This window comes from Taudactylus pleione, unplaced genomic scaffold, assembly GCF_031769625.1.
Source record: "Taudactylus pleione unplaced genomic scaffold, aTauple2 ptg001108l, whole genome shotgun sequence".
NCBI lineage: Eukaryota > Metazoa > Chordata > Amphibia > Anura > Myobatrachidae > Taudactylus > Taudactylus pleione.
In genome coordinates, this window is record NW_028285509.1 from 72,447 (window position 1) to 86,067 (window position 13,621).

The window sequence follows — 13,621 nt, forward strand, 5'->3', positions numbered from 1 at the left end:
TTGCATATCATAATGAAATATCTTGGGAATGGGACCCAAATATACATACAGAATACATTTATATGTTAAATACACCTTATACACACAGCCCTATAGGTCATTTTATACAATATTTTCAATGATTTTGTGGCTTAAACGAAGTTTGTGTACAGAAATTAAGTTCATTTATGTTTTATACACACTTTGTACACACAGCCTGAAGATAATTTTATACAATATTTTTAATAATTTGTGTCTTAGACAAAGTTTGTGTACATTGAGCCATCAAAAATCAAAGGTTTCATTATCTCAGTCATGCCAAAAAAAACCCCCGTATTTCGGAATATTCCATATTTTGGAATATTTGGATATGGGAGACTCAACATGTATTATATTATCTGTACTGTCCCCTGTATATTATATTATCTGTACTGTCCCCTGTATATTATCTGTAGTGTCCCCTGTATATTATATTATCTGCACTGTCCTCTTTATATTATATTATCCGTACTGTCCCCTTTATATTTTATTATCTGTACTGTCCCCAGTATATTATATTATCTGCACTGTCCCCTTTACATTATATTATCCGTACTGTCCCCTTTATATTAAATTATCTGTACTGTCCCCAGTATATTATATTATCTGCAATGTTTCCTGTATATTATATTATCTGCACTGTCCCCAGTATATTATATTATCCGTACAGTCCCCTTTATATTATATTATCTGTACTGTCCCCAGCATGTTATATTATCTGTTCTGTCCCCGGTATATTATCTGCACTGTCCTCAGTATATTATATTATCCGTACAGTCACCTTTATATTATATTATCTGTACTGTCCCAGCATGTTTTAGTATCTGCACTGTCCCCAGTATATTATCTGTAATCTCCCCTGTATATTATATTATCTGCACTGTCCCCAGTATATTATATTATCCGTACTGTCCCCTCTATATTATATTATCTGTACTGTCCCCTGTATATTATCTGTACTGTTCCCTGTATATTAAATTATCTGTACTGTCCTCAGTATATTATATTATCTGCACTGTCCCCTTTATATTATATTATCTGTACTGTCCCCAGTATATTATCTGCAATGTCCCCTGTATATTAAATTATCTGTACTGTCCCCAGTATACTATATTATCTGCACTGTCTCCAGTATATTATATTACCTGTACTGTCCCCTGTATATTAAATTATCTGTACTGTCCCCAGTATATTAAATTATCTGTACTGTCCCCAGTATACTATATTATCTGCACTGTCTCCAGTATATTATATTACCTGTACTGTCCCATGTATATTATATTACCTGCACTGTCCCCAGTATATTATATTATCTGCACTGTCCCCTGTATATTATATTACCTGCACTGTCCCCAGTATATTATATTATCTGCACTGGCCCCTGTATATTATCTGCACTGTCCCCTGTATATTATATTATCTGTACTGTCCCCTGTTTATTATCTGTACTGTCCCCTGTATATTATATTATCTGTACTGTCCCCTGTATATTATCTGTACTGTCCCCTGTATATTATATTATCTGTACTGTCCCCTGTATATTATCTGTACTGTCCCATGTATATTATATTACCTGCATTGTCCCCAGTATATTATATTATCTGCACTGTCCCCAGTATATTATATTACCTGCACTGTCCCCAGTATATTATATTATCTGCACTGGCCCCTGTATATTATCTGCACTGTCCCCTGTATATTATATTATCTGTACTGTCCCCTGTATATTATCTGTACTGTCCCCTGTATATTATTTTATCTGTACTGTTCCCTGTATATTATCTGCACTGTCCCCTGTATATTATAGTATCTGTACTGTCCCCTGTATATTATATTATCTGCACTGTCCCCTTTATATTATATTATCTGCACTGTCCCCAGTATATTATATTATCTGCACTGTCCCCTCTATATTATATTATCTGTACTGTCCCCTGTATATTATATTATCTGCACTGTCCCCAGTATATTATATTATCTGCACTGTCCCCTGTATATTATCTTATCTGCACTGTCCCCTGTATATTATCTTATCTGCACTGTCCCCTGTATATTATAGTATCTGTACTGTCCTCTGTATATTATATTATCTGCACTGTCCCCTTTATATTATATTATCAGCACTGTCCCCAGTATATTATATTATCTGCACTGTCCCCTCTATATTATATTATCTGTACTGTCCCCTGTATATTATATTATCTGTACTGTCCCCAGTATATTATATTATCTGCACTGTCCCCTGTATATTATATTATCTGTACTGTCCCCTTTATATTATATTATCTGCACTGTCCCCTTTATATTATATTATCAGCACTGTCCCCAGTATATTATATTATCTGCACTGTCCCCTCTATATTATATTATCTGTACTGTCCCCTGTATATTATATTATCTGTACTGTCCCCAGTATATTATATTATCTGTACTGTCCCCTTTATATTATATTATCTGCACAGTACCCTTTATATTATATTATCAGCACTGTCCCCAGTATATTATATTATCTGCACTGTCCCCTTTATATTATATTATCTGTATTGTCCCCTGTATATTATATTATCTGCACTGTCCCCTCTATATTATATTATCTGTACTGTCCCCTGTATATTATATTATCTGTACTGTCCCCAGTATATTATATTATCTGCACTGTCCCCTGTATATTATATTATCTGTACTGTCCCCTTTATATTATATTATCTGTACTGTCCCCAGTATATTATATTATCTGCACTGTCCCCTGTATATTATATTATCTATACTGTCCCCTGTATATTATATTATCTGTACTGTCCCCTTTATATTATATTATCTGCACTGTCCCCTTTATATTATATTATCAGCACTGTCCCCAGTATATTATATTATCTGCACTGTCCCCTCTATATTATATTATCTGTACTGTCCCCTGTATATTATATTATCTGTACTGTCCCCAGTATATTATATTATCTGTACTGTCCCCTTTATATTATATTATCTGCACTGGCCCCTGTATATTATCTGCACTGTCCCCTGTATATTATATTATCTGTACTGTCCCCTTTATATTATATTATCTGCACTGTCCCCTTTATATTATATTATCTGTACTGTCCCCAGTATATTATATTATCTGCACTGTCCCCTCTATATTATATTATCTGCACTGTCCCCAGTATATTATATTATCTGCACTGTCCCCTGTATATTATATTATCTGTACTGTCCCCAGTATATTATATTATCTGTACTGTCCCCTTTATATTATATTATCTGTACTGTCCCCAGTATATTATATTATCTGTACTGTCCCCTTTATATTATATTATCTGCACAGTACCCTTTATATTATATTATCAGCACTGTCCCCAGTATATTATATTATCTGCACTGTCCCCTTTATATTATATTATCTGTATTGTCCCCTGTATATTATATTATCTGCACTGTCCCCTCTATATTATATTATCTGTACTGTCCCCTGTATATTATATTATCTGTACTGTCCCCAGTATATTATATTATCTGCACTGTCCCCTGTATATTATATTATCTGTACTGTCCCCTTTATATTATATTATCTGTACTGTCCCCAGTATATTATATTATCTGCACTGTCCCCTGTATATTATATTATCTATACTGTCCCCTGTATATTATATTATCTGTACTGTCCCCTTTATATTATATTATCTGCACTGTCCCCTTTATATTATATTATCAGCACTGTCCCCAGTATATTATATTATCTGCATTGTCCCCTCTATATTATATTATCTGTACTGTCCCCTGTATATTATATTATCTGCACTGTCCCCTGTATATTATATTATCTGTACTGTCCCCTTTATATTATATTATCTGTACTGTCCCCAGTATATTATATTATCTGCACTGTCCCCTGTATATTATATTATCTATACTGTCCCCTGTATATTATATTATCTGTACTGTCCCCTTTATATTATATTATCTGCACTGTCCCCTTTATATTATATTATCAGCACTGTCCCCAGTATATTATATTATCTGCATTGTCCCCTCTATATTATATTATCTGTACTGTCCCCTTTATATTATATTATCTGTACTGTCCCCTGTATATTATATTATCTGTACTGTCCCCTTTATATTATATTATCTGCACTGTCCCCTTTATATTATATTATCTGTACTGTCCCCAGTATATTATATTATCTGCACTGTCCCCTCTATATTATATTATCTGCACTGTCCCCAGTATATTATATTATCTGCACTGTCCCCAGTATATTATATTATCTGTACTGTCCCCTTTATATTATATTATCTGTACTGTCCCCAGTATATTATATTATCTGCACTGTCCCCTCTATATTATATTATCTGCACTGTCCCCAGTATATTATATTATCTGCACTGTCCCCTGTATATTATATTATCTGTACTGTCCCCAGTATATTATATTATCTGCACTGTCCCCAGTATATTATATTATCTGTACTGTCCCCTTTATATTATATTATCTGCACTGTCCCCTTTATATTATATTATCTGTACTGTCCCCAGTATATTATATTATCTGCACTGTCCCCTCTATATTATATTATCTGCACTGTCCCCAGTATATTATATTATCTGCACTGTCCCCTGTATATTATATTATCTGCACTGTCCCCAGTGTATTATATTATCTGTACTGTCCCCTTTATATTATATTATCTGTACTGTCCCCAGTATATTATATTATCTGCACTGTCCCCTCTATATTATATTATCTGCACTGTCCCCTGTATATTATATTATCTGTACTGTCCCCAGTATATTATATTATCTGCACTGTCCCCAGTATATTATATTATCTGTACTGTCCCCTTTATATTATATTATCTGCACTGTCCCCTGTATATTATATTATCTGTACTGTCCCCAGTATATTATATTATCTGTACTGTCCCCTTTATATTATATTATCTGCACTGTCCCCAGTATATTATATTATCTGTACTGTCCCCTTTATATTATATTATCTGCACTGTCCCCAGTATATTATATTATCTGTACTGTCCCCTTTATATTATATTATCTGCACTGTACCCTTAAACACTTCCCGAACCCCATCCCTAATCCTAAACCCTCACATTACCACTAACCGATCCCAACCCTAGCCGTAACCCTACCCCTAAACCCTATCCCCCGTTTGAGTTTGAAGTGCCAAATTTGTTGTAATTTGTGTAATAGAAACTCTTTTTTTTTATTCAATGTAAACTTAGTAATATAACATGTTCGGAATAAGAATCTGTAAAATGAATAAGAAGCCAACGTCACCTCCTGTATTCATACACCGGCAATTATACAAATATTATTAGCAAATGCTCTGGACTATGACAAAATGGCCTCCACCCGGCCACACCACAGACTCCTCCATAACAACAAGAACCAAATGTCTTTTACTCTTGAATCAGTAAATTAACTCCGCCCACGTAGTCATGTGACAGTGAAACATGTGACGGAAAAGCATCCACATGTGCTGTAAAGCCGTGAGTGTTCTCTGCACTGTCCCCTGTATATTATATTATCTGCACTGTCCCCTGTATATTATATTATCTGCACTGTCCCCTGTATATTATATTATCTGCACTGTCCCCAGTATATTATATTATCTGCACTGTCCCCTGTATATTATATTATCTGCACTGTCCCCAGTGTATTATATTATCTGTACTGTCCCCTTTATATTATATTATCTGTACTGTCCCCAGTATATTATATTATCTGCACTGTCCCCTCTATATTATATTATCTGCACTGTCCCCTGTATATTATATTATCTGTACTGTCCCCAGTATATTATATTATCTGCACTGTCCCCAGTATATTATATTATCTGTACTGTCCCCTTTATATTATATTATCTGCACTGTCCCCTGTATATTATATTATCTGTACTGTCCCCAGTATATTATATTATCTGTACTGTCCCCTTTATATTATATTATCTGCACTGTCCCCAGTATATTATATTATCTGTACTGTCCCCTTTATATTATATTATCTGCACTGTCCCCAGTATATTATATTATCTGTACTGTCCCCTTTATATTATATTATCTGCACTGTACCCTTAAACACTTCCCGAACCCCATCCCTAATCCTAAACCCTCACATTACCACTAACCGATCCCAACCCTAGCCGTAACCCTACCCCTAAACCCTATCCCCCGTTTGAGTTTGAAGTGCCAAATTTGTTGTAATTTGTGTAATAGAAACTCTTTTTTTTTATTCAATGTAAACTTAGTAATATAACATGTTCGGAATAAGAATCTGTAAAATGAATAAGAAGCCAACGTCACCTCCTGTATTCATACACCGGCAATTATACAAATATTATTAGCAAATGCTCTGGACTATGACAAAATGGCCTCCACCCGGCCACACCACAGACTCCTCCATAACAACAAGAACCAAATGTCTTTTACTCTTGAATCAGTAAATTAACTCCGCCCACGTAGTCATGTGACAGTGAAACATGTGACGGAAAAGCATCCACATGTGCTGTAAAGCCGTGAGTGTTCTCTGCACTGTCCCCTGTATATTATATTATCTGCACTGTCCCCTGTATATTATATTATCTGCACTGTCCCCTGTATATTATATTATCTGCACTGTCCCCTGTATATTATATTATCTGCACTGTCCCCTGTATATTATATTATCTGCACTGTCCCCTGTATATTATATTATCTGTACTGTCCCCTGTATATTATATTATCTGCACTGTCCCCTGTATATTATATTTTCTGTAGTGTCCTCTGTATATTATATTATCTGCACTGCCCCCTGTATATTATATTATCTGCACTGTCCCCAGTATATTATATTATCTGTACTGTCCTCTTTATATTATATTATCTGCACTGTCCCCTTTATATTATATTATCTGTACTGTCCCCTGTATATTATATTATATGCACTGTCCCCTGTATATTATATTATCTGCACTGTCCCCAGTATATTATATTATCTGCACTGTCCTCTGTATATTATATTATCTGCACTGTCCCCTGTATATTATATTTTCTGTAGTGTCCTCTGTATATTATATTATCTGCACTGCCCCCTGTATATTATATTATCTGCACTGTCCCCAGTATATTATATTATCTGCACTGTCCCCTGTATATTATATTTTCTGTAGTGTCCTCTGTATATTATATTATCTGTACTGTCCCCTGTATATTATATTATCTGCACTGTCCCCTGTATATTATATTATCTGCACTGTCCCCTCTATATTATATTATCTGTACTGTCCCCTTTATATTATATTATCTGCACTGTCCCCTGTATATTATATTATCTGTACTGTCCCCTGTATATTATATTATCTGCACTGTCCCCTGTATATTATATTATCTGTACTGTCCCCTGTATATTATATTATCTGCACTGTCCCCTGTATATTATATTTTCTGTAGTGTCCTCTGTATATTATATTATCTGCACTGCCCCCTGTATATTATATTATCTGCACTGTCCCCAGTATATTATATTATCTGTACTGTCCTCTTTATATTATATTATCTGCACTGTCCCCTTTATATTATATTATCTGTACTGTCCCCTGTATATTATATTATATGCACTGTCCCCTGTATATTATATTATCTGCACTGTCCCCTGTATATTATATTATCTGCACTGTCCCCTGTATATTATATTATCTGCACTGTCCCCTGTATATTATATTATCTGTACTGTCCTCTGTATATTATATTATCTGCACTGTCCCCTGTATATTATATTTTCTGTAGTGTCCTCTGTATATTATATTATCTGCACTGCCCCCTGTATATTATATTATCTGCACTGTCCCCAGTATATTATATTATCTGCACTGTCCCCTGTATATTATATTTTCTGTAGTGTCCTCTGTATATTATATTATCTGTACTGTCCCCTGTATATTATATTATCTGCACTGTCCCCTGTATATTATATTATCTGCACTGTCCCCTGTATATTATATTTTCTGTAGTGTCCTCTGTATATTATATTATCTGCACTGCCCCCTGTATATTATATTATCTGCACTGTCCCCAGTATATTATATTATCTGCACTGTCCCCTGTATATTATATTTTCTGTAGTGTCCTCTGTATATTATATTATCTGCACTGCCCCCTGTATATTATATTATCTGCACTGTCCCCAGTATATTATATTATCTGTACTGTCCTCTTTATATTATATTATCTGCACTGTCCCCTTTATATTATATTATCTGTACTGTCCCCAGTATATTATATTATATGCACTGTCCCCTGTATATTATATTATCTGCACTGTCCCCTGTATATTATATTATCTGCACTGTCCCCTTTATATTATATTATCTGCACTGTCCCCTTTATATTATATTATCTGTACTGTCCCCTGTATATTATATTATCTGCACTGTCCCCTGTATATTATATTATCTGCACTGTCCCCTGTATATTATATTATCTGCACTGTCCCCTGTATATTATATTATCTGTACTGTCCTCTGTATATTATATTATCTGCACTGCCCCCTGTATATTATATTATCTGCACTGTCCCCAGCATGTTATATTATCTGTACTGTCCCCTGTATATTATATTATCTGCACTGTCCCCTGTATATTATATTATCTGTACTGTCCTCTGTATATTATATTATCCGCACTGTACCCTGTATATTATATTATCTGTACTGTCCCCAGTATATTATATTATCTGTACTGTCCCTAGCATATTATATTATCTGCACTGTCCTCTGTATATTATATTATCTGTACTGTCCCCAGTATATTATATTATCTGTACTGTCCCCAGCATATTATATTATCTGTACTGTCCCCAGTATATTATATTATCTGTACTGTCCCCAGCATATTATATTATCTGCACTGTCCTCTGTATATAATATTATCTGTACTGTCCCCAGCATATTATATTATCTGTACTGTCCCCTGTATATTATATTATCCAAACTGTCCCCTGCGTACTATATTTTCTCCTTCATCCACTAGGGGACACTGGAGTCTCAGTATAATGGGGTATAGGAGTGGGTTAACTGGGAGCCCCCCCCAGGTCAGTCTATAAAAGTGTGCCCTGGGAGCTGGACGTGTGCCTCCTTAGGGCTTTATTTAACCTTAAAAAGATCTCCAATCAGCAGGAGGACAGACAGGCAGCCCACTGCTCCTGCCTGTCTGCACCGATGGAGCTGCCAGGAAGACCTCACCGCTGCTGCACGTGGTTTGCGCTGAGGTCTCCTGCTACAGAGACCTCAGTCTCTGGGGAGCCCAGAGACGAAACTGCTTGCAGTGCTCGTTGCAGGCTTCCACAGCACATGCCCGCCGCTGGCAGCATAGGCAGGGTTAAGGTTAGTGTTTCCTGGCTCCCTGGTTAGCAGAGGAGCCAGGACATTATAATAGGCGTTCTGCTTGCGCTAATGGCGCCATAGCGGGGGGGGGGGGGAAGTTTTACCTCTGCTCCTGCCTCCCATCAGTCTCAGCACTTCTAAAGAACGCTGGGGGGCCATTTTAGAAGCACTACTTAGTGTTCACTCTAGCTCCGGCGGCAGGCAGGGCGCCGGAGTTAGAAAGGGCAACCTTGTGCGCGCGCGTCCAAAAAGGGGGCGTGGTCATGAAAAAGGGGCGTGTCTATAGGACGCGTTCCCTTTTCGTCATACTTGGGGGCGTGCCCTGCACTTACGGACACACCGGGCAGCCCCCAAGCGCTGCAGACAGGGAGAATAATTGCCGGGCGCATGTGTCCGGAGTCTATTCTCTGGCAGTGACCGGGTCACCGCACATTTCTCCACCCGCGGGACACTGCGTCCCGCGGGTGAAGACGGCACCCATAGGCTGTGAGTGCAGGGCGCTTTTTGCCCTCCTTCAGGGGGGCAGGGGGCTTTTTACCCTCCTTCAGGAGGGCAGGGTGCCGCGCCCCGCTAAAACAGCCTAGCGGGAACGCTAACTACTAACGTGGAAAAAGCAGGCTGTGTCTTGGAGTCAGGCTAGTACTCAGTGTATCAGCACTTGCTATTTATTGTATACAGCACTATTCACTTAGCGCTGTAGGGATCATTGCTTATCTCCCTCTGTGCCCCTTTCAGTAAAGCCTAAGTGTGATTGTAATACTACTGTCTGTGTGTGGGTGAACAGTACACTACAGAATGTATACCAAGGGGTCTAAGGCAGCCCAAAAATCTTTTTCCTGCAAGACTTGTGGGAAGAAATTCACACAGGGACAGCCTAATGCTTCCTTACTGTGTGATAAATGCATGTCTCAGCCTCAGGACATGAGATTCAGCCTATGTGGTCTGATCATTTAGCATCAGTTATATCAACCCTGTCATCCGAGTTGGAAGCAGCTCGCAAGGACAGGGAGAGGCTTAAACAGACAGCAACTGAACCAGATTGGGCTCGCTTTCTGGCCAGATCTGTAGAGGGTCTTACAAGAGCAATGTCCCAGGCACCCCCTGCATCTTCTCAGGTCCTTAGTAAGAGATTGATTCATAACCCCTTACATTGGGTTGAATCAGAGGAAGAGGAGCTTCAGTGAAGTGCAAGAGGAGGAGATTCACATTCCTGAGCAATCTGAACCTGCATCACAGGGCGTAGATGCTTTAATTACTGCGGTACGCCAGGTGTTACATGTGGAAGATGTAGAGGTAACTGTGACACCGACTATTTTTGGTAATAGGTTAAAACAGTCTGTTACTTTTCCAGCATCGCAAGAGCTGGATGATATTCTTTCAACCTCATGGAAACACCCAGATAAGAAATTTCAAATGTCCAAGAAATATTTGTCTTATTACCCCTTTCCGCAGGACAGTAGGAGATTATGTGAAACTCCTCCTGCTGTAGACCCATCAGTAGCCCGTCTTTCTAAGAAGACGTGCTTCCGGTGCCTGGTGCTGTTTCTTCAGAGGAGACCTCGGACAGAGGGCTGGAACAAACATTAAAATCCTTATACACAGTAGCAGGGGTTTTGATGCGTCCAGCTCTAGTCAGCTGCTGGGTGAACAAGGCCATTGAGGCCTGGGCTATGCAATTGGCGGAGGGGATTAGGTCCGAAACACAACCTGACGACCTAATTCAGTTATCTGAACAGATTGCAGAATCCGCTGCATTCCTGGGGGAAGCGTCTAAGGACATTTGCAGTCTATCCGCCAGATCTTCAGCATTAGCGGTATCAGCTAGAAGGGCTCTGAGGCTGCATCAATAGCAGGCAGATGCAGAGTCTAAGAGAGCGGTAGAGGCCCTCCCTTTTACTGGGGAGGTTCTTTTCGGCTCGGAATTAGATAAGTGGATCTCACAACCTACAGGTGGGAAATCCACTTTCCTACCATCTGCTACACCTCCTCCTACTAGAAGACCCTCAGCAGGTCCGTCCTTTCGTGCCCCACGGAGATTTAGAGGGCGTTCCAGAGGAGCCCGGCTTTCTCCAGGGATGCCAGAGGCCGGGGTAGAGCATCGGCTTCAGCTGCTTCCACCTCACAGCAGGATAAAGCAGCTGCAAAGCCTGTCTCATGACGTTCTCCCTTCTCATTTGGGGGATTCCAGGGTCAGGGCTCGTCTCCTACGTTTCAGGGACATTTGGAACCAGTCTTGTGAAGACGCCTGGGTTCGGGACGTCATTGTTCATGGCCTAAAGCTGGATTTCAGGAATCGGCCCCCTTCTCGTTTTTTCAAGACCGGTTTACCCCTGGTTGCAGAAAAACAATTAGTAATCCAGGAGGCAATACAAAGACTGTTATTGTCTCAGGTAATAGTGAATGTTCCGACCCACCAGAAAGGACAAGGGTTTTGTTCCAGTTTGTTCGTGGTGCCCAAGCCGGACGGCTCCATGAGGCCCATTCTCAATCTCAATGAGTTAAACCCTCATCTTCGAGTCTTAAAATTCAATATGTAATCTCTCCAATCCGTGATAGCGGGTCTCGAGAGAAGCAAGTTTTTAGTATCCCTCGACATAAAGGATGCTTACCTCCATATCCCCATCTGGCCTCCACATCAGGCTTTTCTTCGTTTTGCTGTACTAGACTCACATTTTCGATTTCGGGCCCTTTCGTCAGCACCAAGGGTGTTCACAAAGATTATGGCAGAAATTATGGCCCTTCTGCATCGTCAGGGTATTGTGGTTGTTCCATACTTGGACGATATCTTGATAAAAGCCTCGTCAAGGGATCGCCTGTTAAGGGACATTCACCTAACGCAGAGTATTCTCTTGCAACACGGATGGATCCTACATTTCAAGAAATCCTCCGTGGTCCCTACACAACGCCTGCTATTCCTGGGAATGATACTAGACACAAGGGAACAAAAAGTATTCTTGCCCCAGGACAAGGTTTCCTCCATTCAGCACCTGGTGCGCATGGTTTTACAACATCGCCGAGTGTCTGTACATTTCTGTATCAGTCTTTTCGGGAAGATGGTGGCAGCATTCGAGGCGATACAATATGCAAGATTTCACACCCGTACTTTTCAGTTGGATCTACTTTCCCAGTGGTCAGGATCCCACCTGTTTCTCCATCAGAGGGTCCTTTTGGCGCTTCAGACACGAACATCCCTCATTTGGTGGCTGAATCCCTCCCACCTGTTGGCGGGAAGAAGGTTTGCGATGTGGGATTGGATACTCCTCACCACGGACGCGAGCCTGAGAGGGTGGGGAGCAGTGACCCTGGGGAAGCATTTTCAGGAGCACTGGACTCAACAGGAAGCCAGACTGTCCATAAATGTTCTGGAGTTGAGAGCAGTGTTTTATGCCCTCCAGATGGCGCATCTCATATTGAGGGGTCAGGTGATCCGAGTTCAGTCGGACAATGCCATGGCGGTGGCATATATAAACAGGCAAGGCGGCACAAAAAGCAGAGCCGCAATGAGGGAGGTAAGCAGGATTTTGCTTTGGGCAGAGGAATTCGCAATAGCGATTTCTGCAATATTCATATCAGGGGTCGAGAACTGGGAGGCCACCTACCTCAGTCGGCAGGACATCCATCCAGGGGAATGGTCACTCAATCATCAGGTATTCCATCAACTGACTCTGAGGTGGGGCTGTCTACAAGCCAATCTTATAGCATTAAGATTAAAACACCAGTTGCCAGTCTACTACTCCAGGACAAGAGATCCTCGGGCTGCGGCGGTGGACGCACTTACAGCTCCGTGGCGATTCCATTACATATACCTCTTCCCACCTTTTCCACTCATTCCTCGCTTCAAAGAATCAAGCAGGAAGGGGTCAAGGTACTGCTGGTAGCACCAGATTGGCCCAGGAGAGCGTGGTACTCGCAAATACAGAATCTGCTAATAGATGAGCCGTGGCCCCTACCCCTTCAAGAGGATTTTCTTTTGCTGGGGCCGTTTGTTTATCAAGACTTAAGGCGGCTTCGTTTGACGGCTTGGTTACTGAAAGGGCCATCCTCAGAAGCAAGGGGATTCCGTCTAGCGTGATTCCCACTATGATTCGGGCCAGGAAAGAAGTCACCTCTCAGCATTACTATTGCATATGGAAGACATATGTTGTTTGGTGCGAGGGACTTAATTATACTCCGTCAGTCTTTAGGGTATCACGTCTCCTCCTTTTTCTCCAGGCTGGTCTAACAGTG

General features: G+C 39.8%; 1 protein-coding gene across 1 annotated transcript in view; it reads left to right on the top strand.

Annotated features, from left to right (window-relative positions):
• The first annotated feature begins 6,465 nt into the window (after nucleotides 1-6,465).
• The window catches only part of HGH1 (HGH1 cochaperone), a 219,453-nt gene continuing 212,297 nt past the window's right edge, over nucleotides 6,466-13,621 (top strand). Inside the window, exon 1 of the mRNA XM_088461833.1 lies at nucleotides 6,466-6,550. Within this exon, the coding sequence (XP_088317959.1) occupies nucleotides 6,536-6,550 (15 nt within the window). The 5' untranslated portion in view covers nucleotides 6,466-6,535. The remainder of the gene's footprint in view (nucleotides 6,551-13,621) is intronic.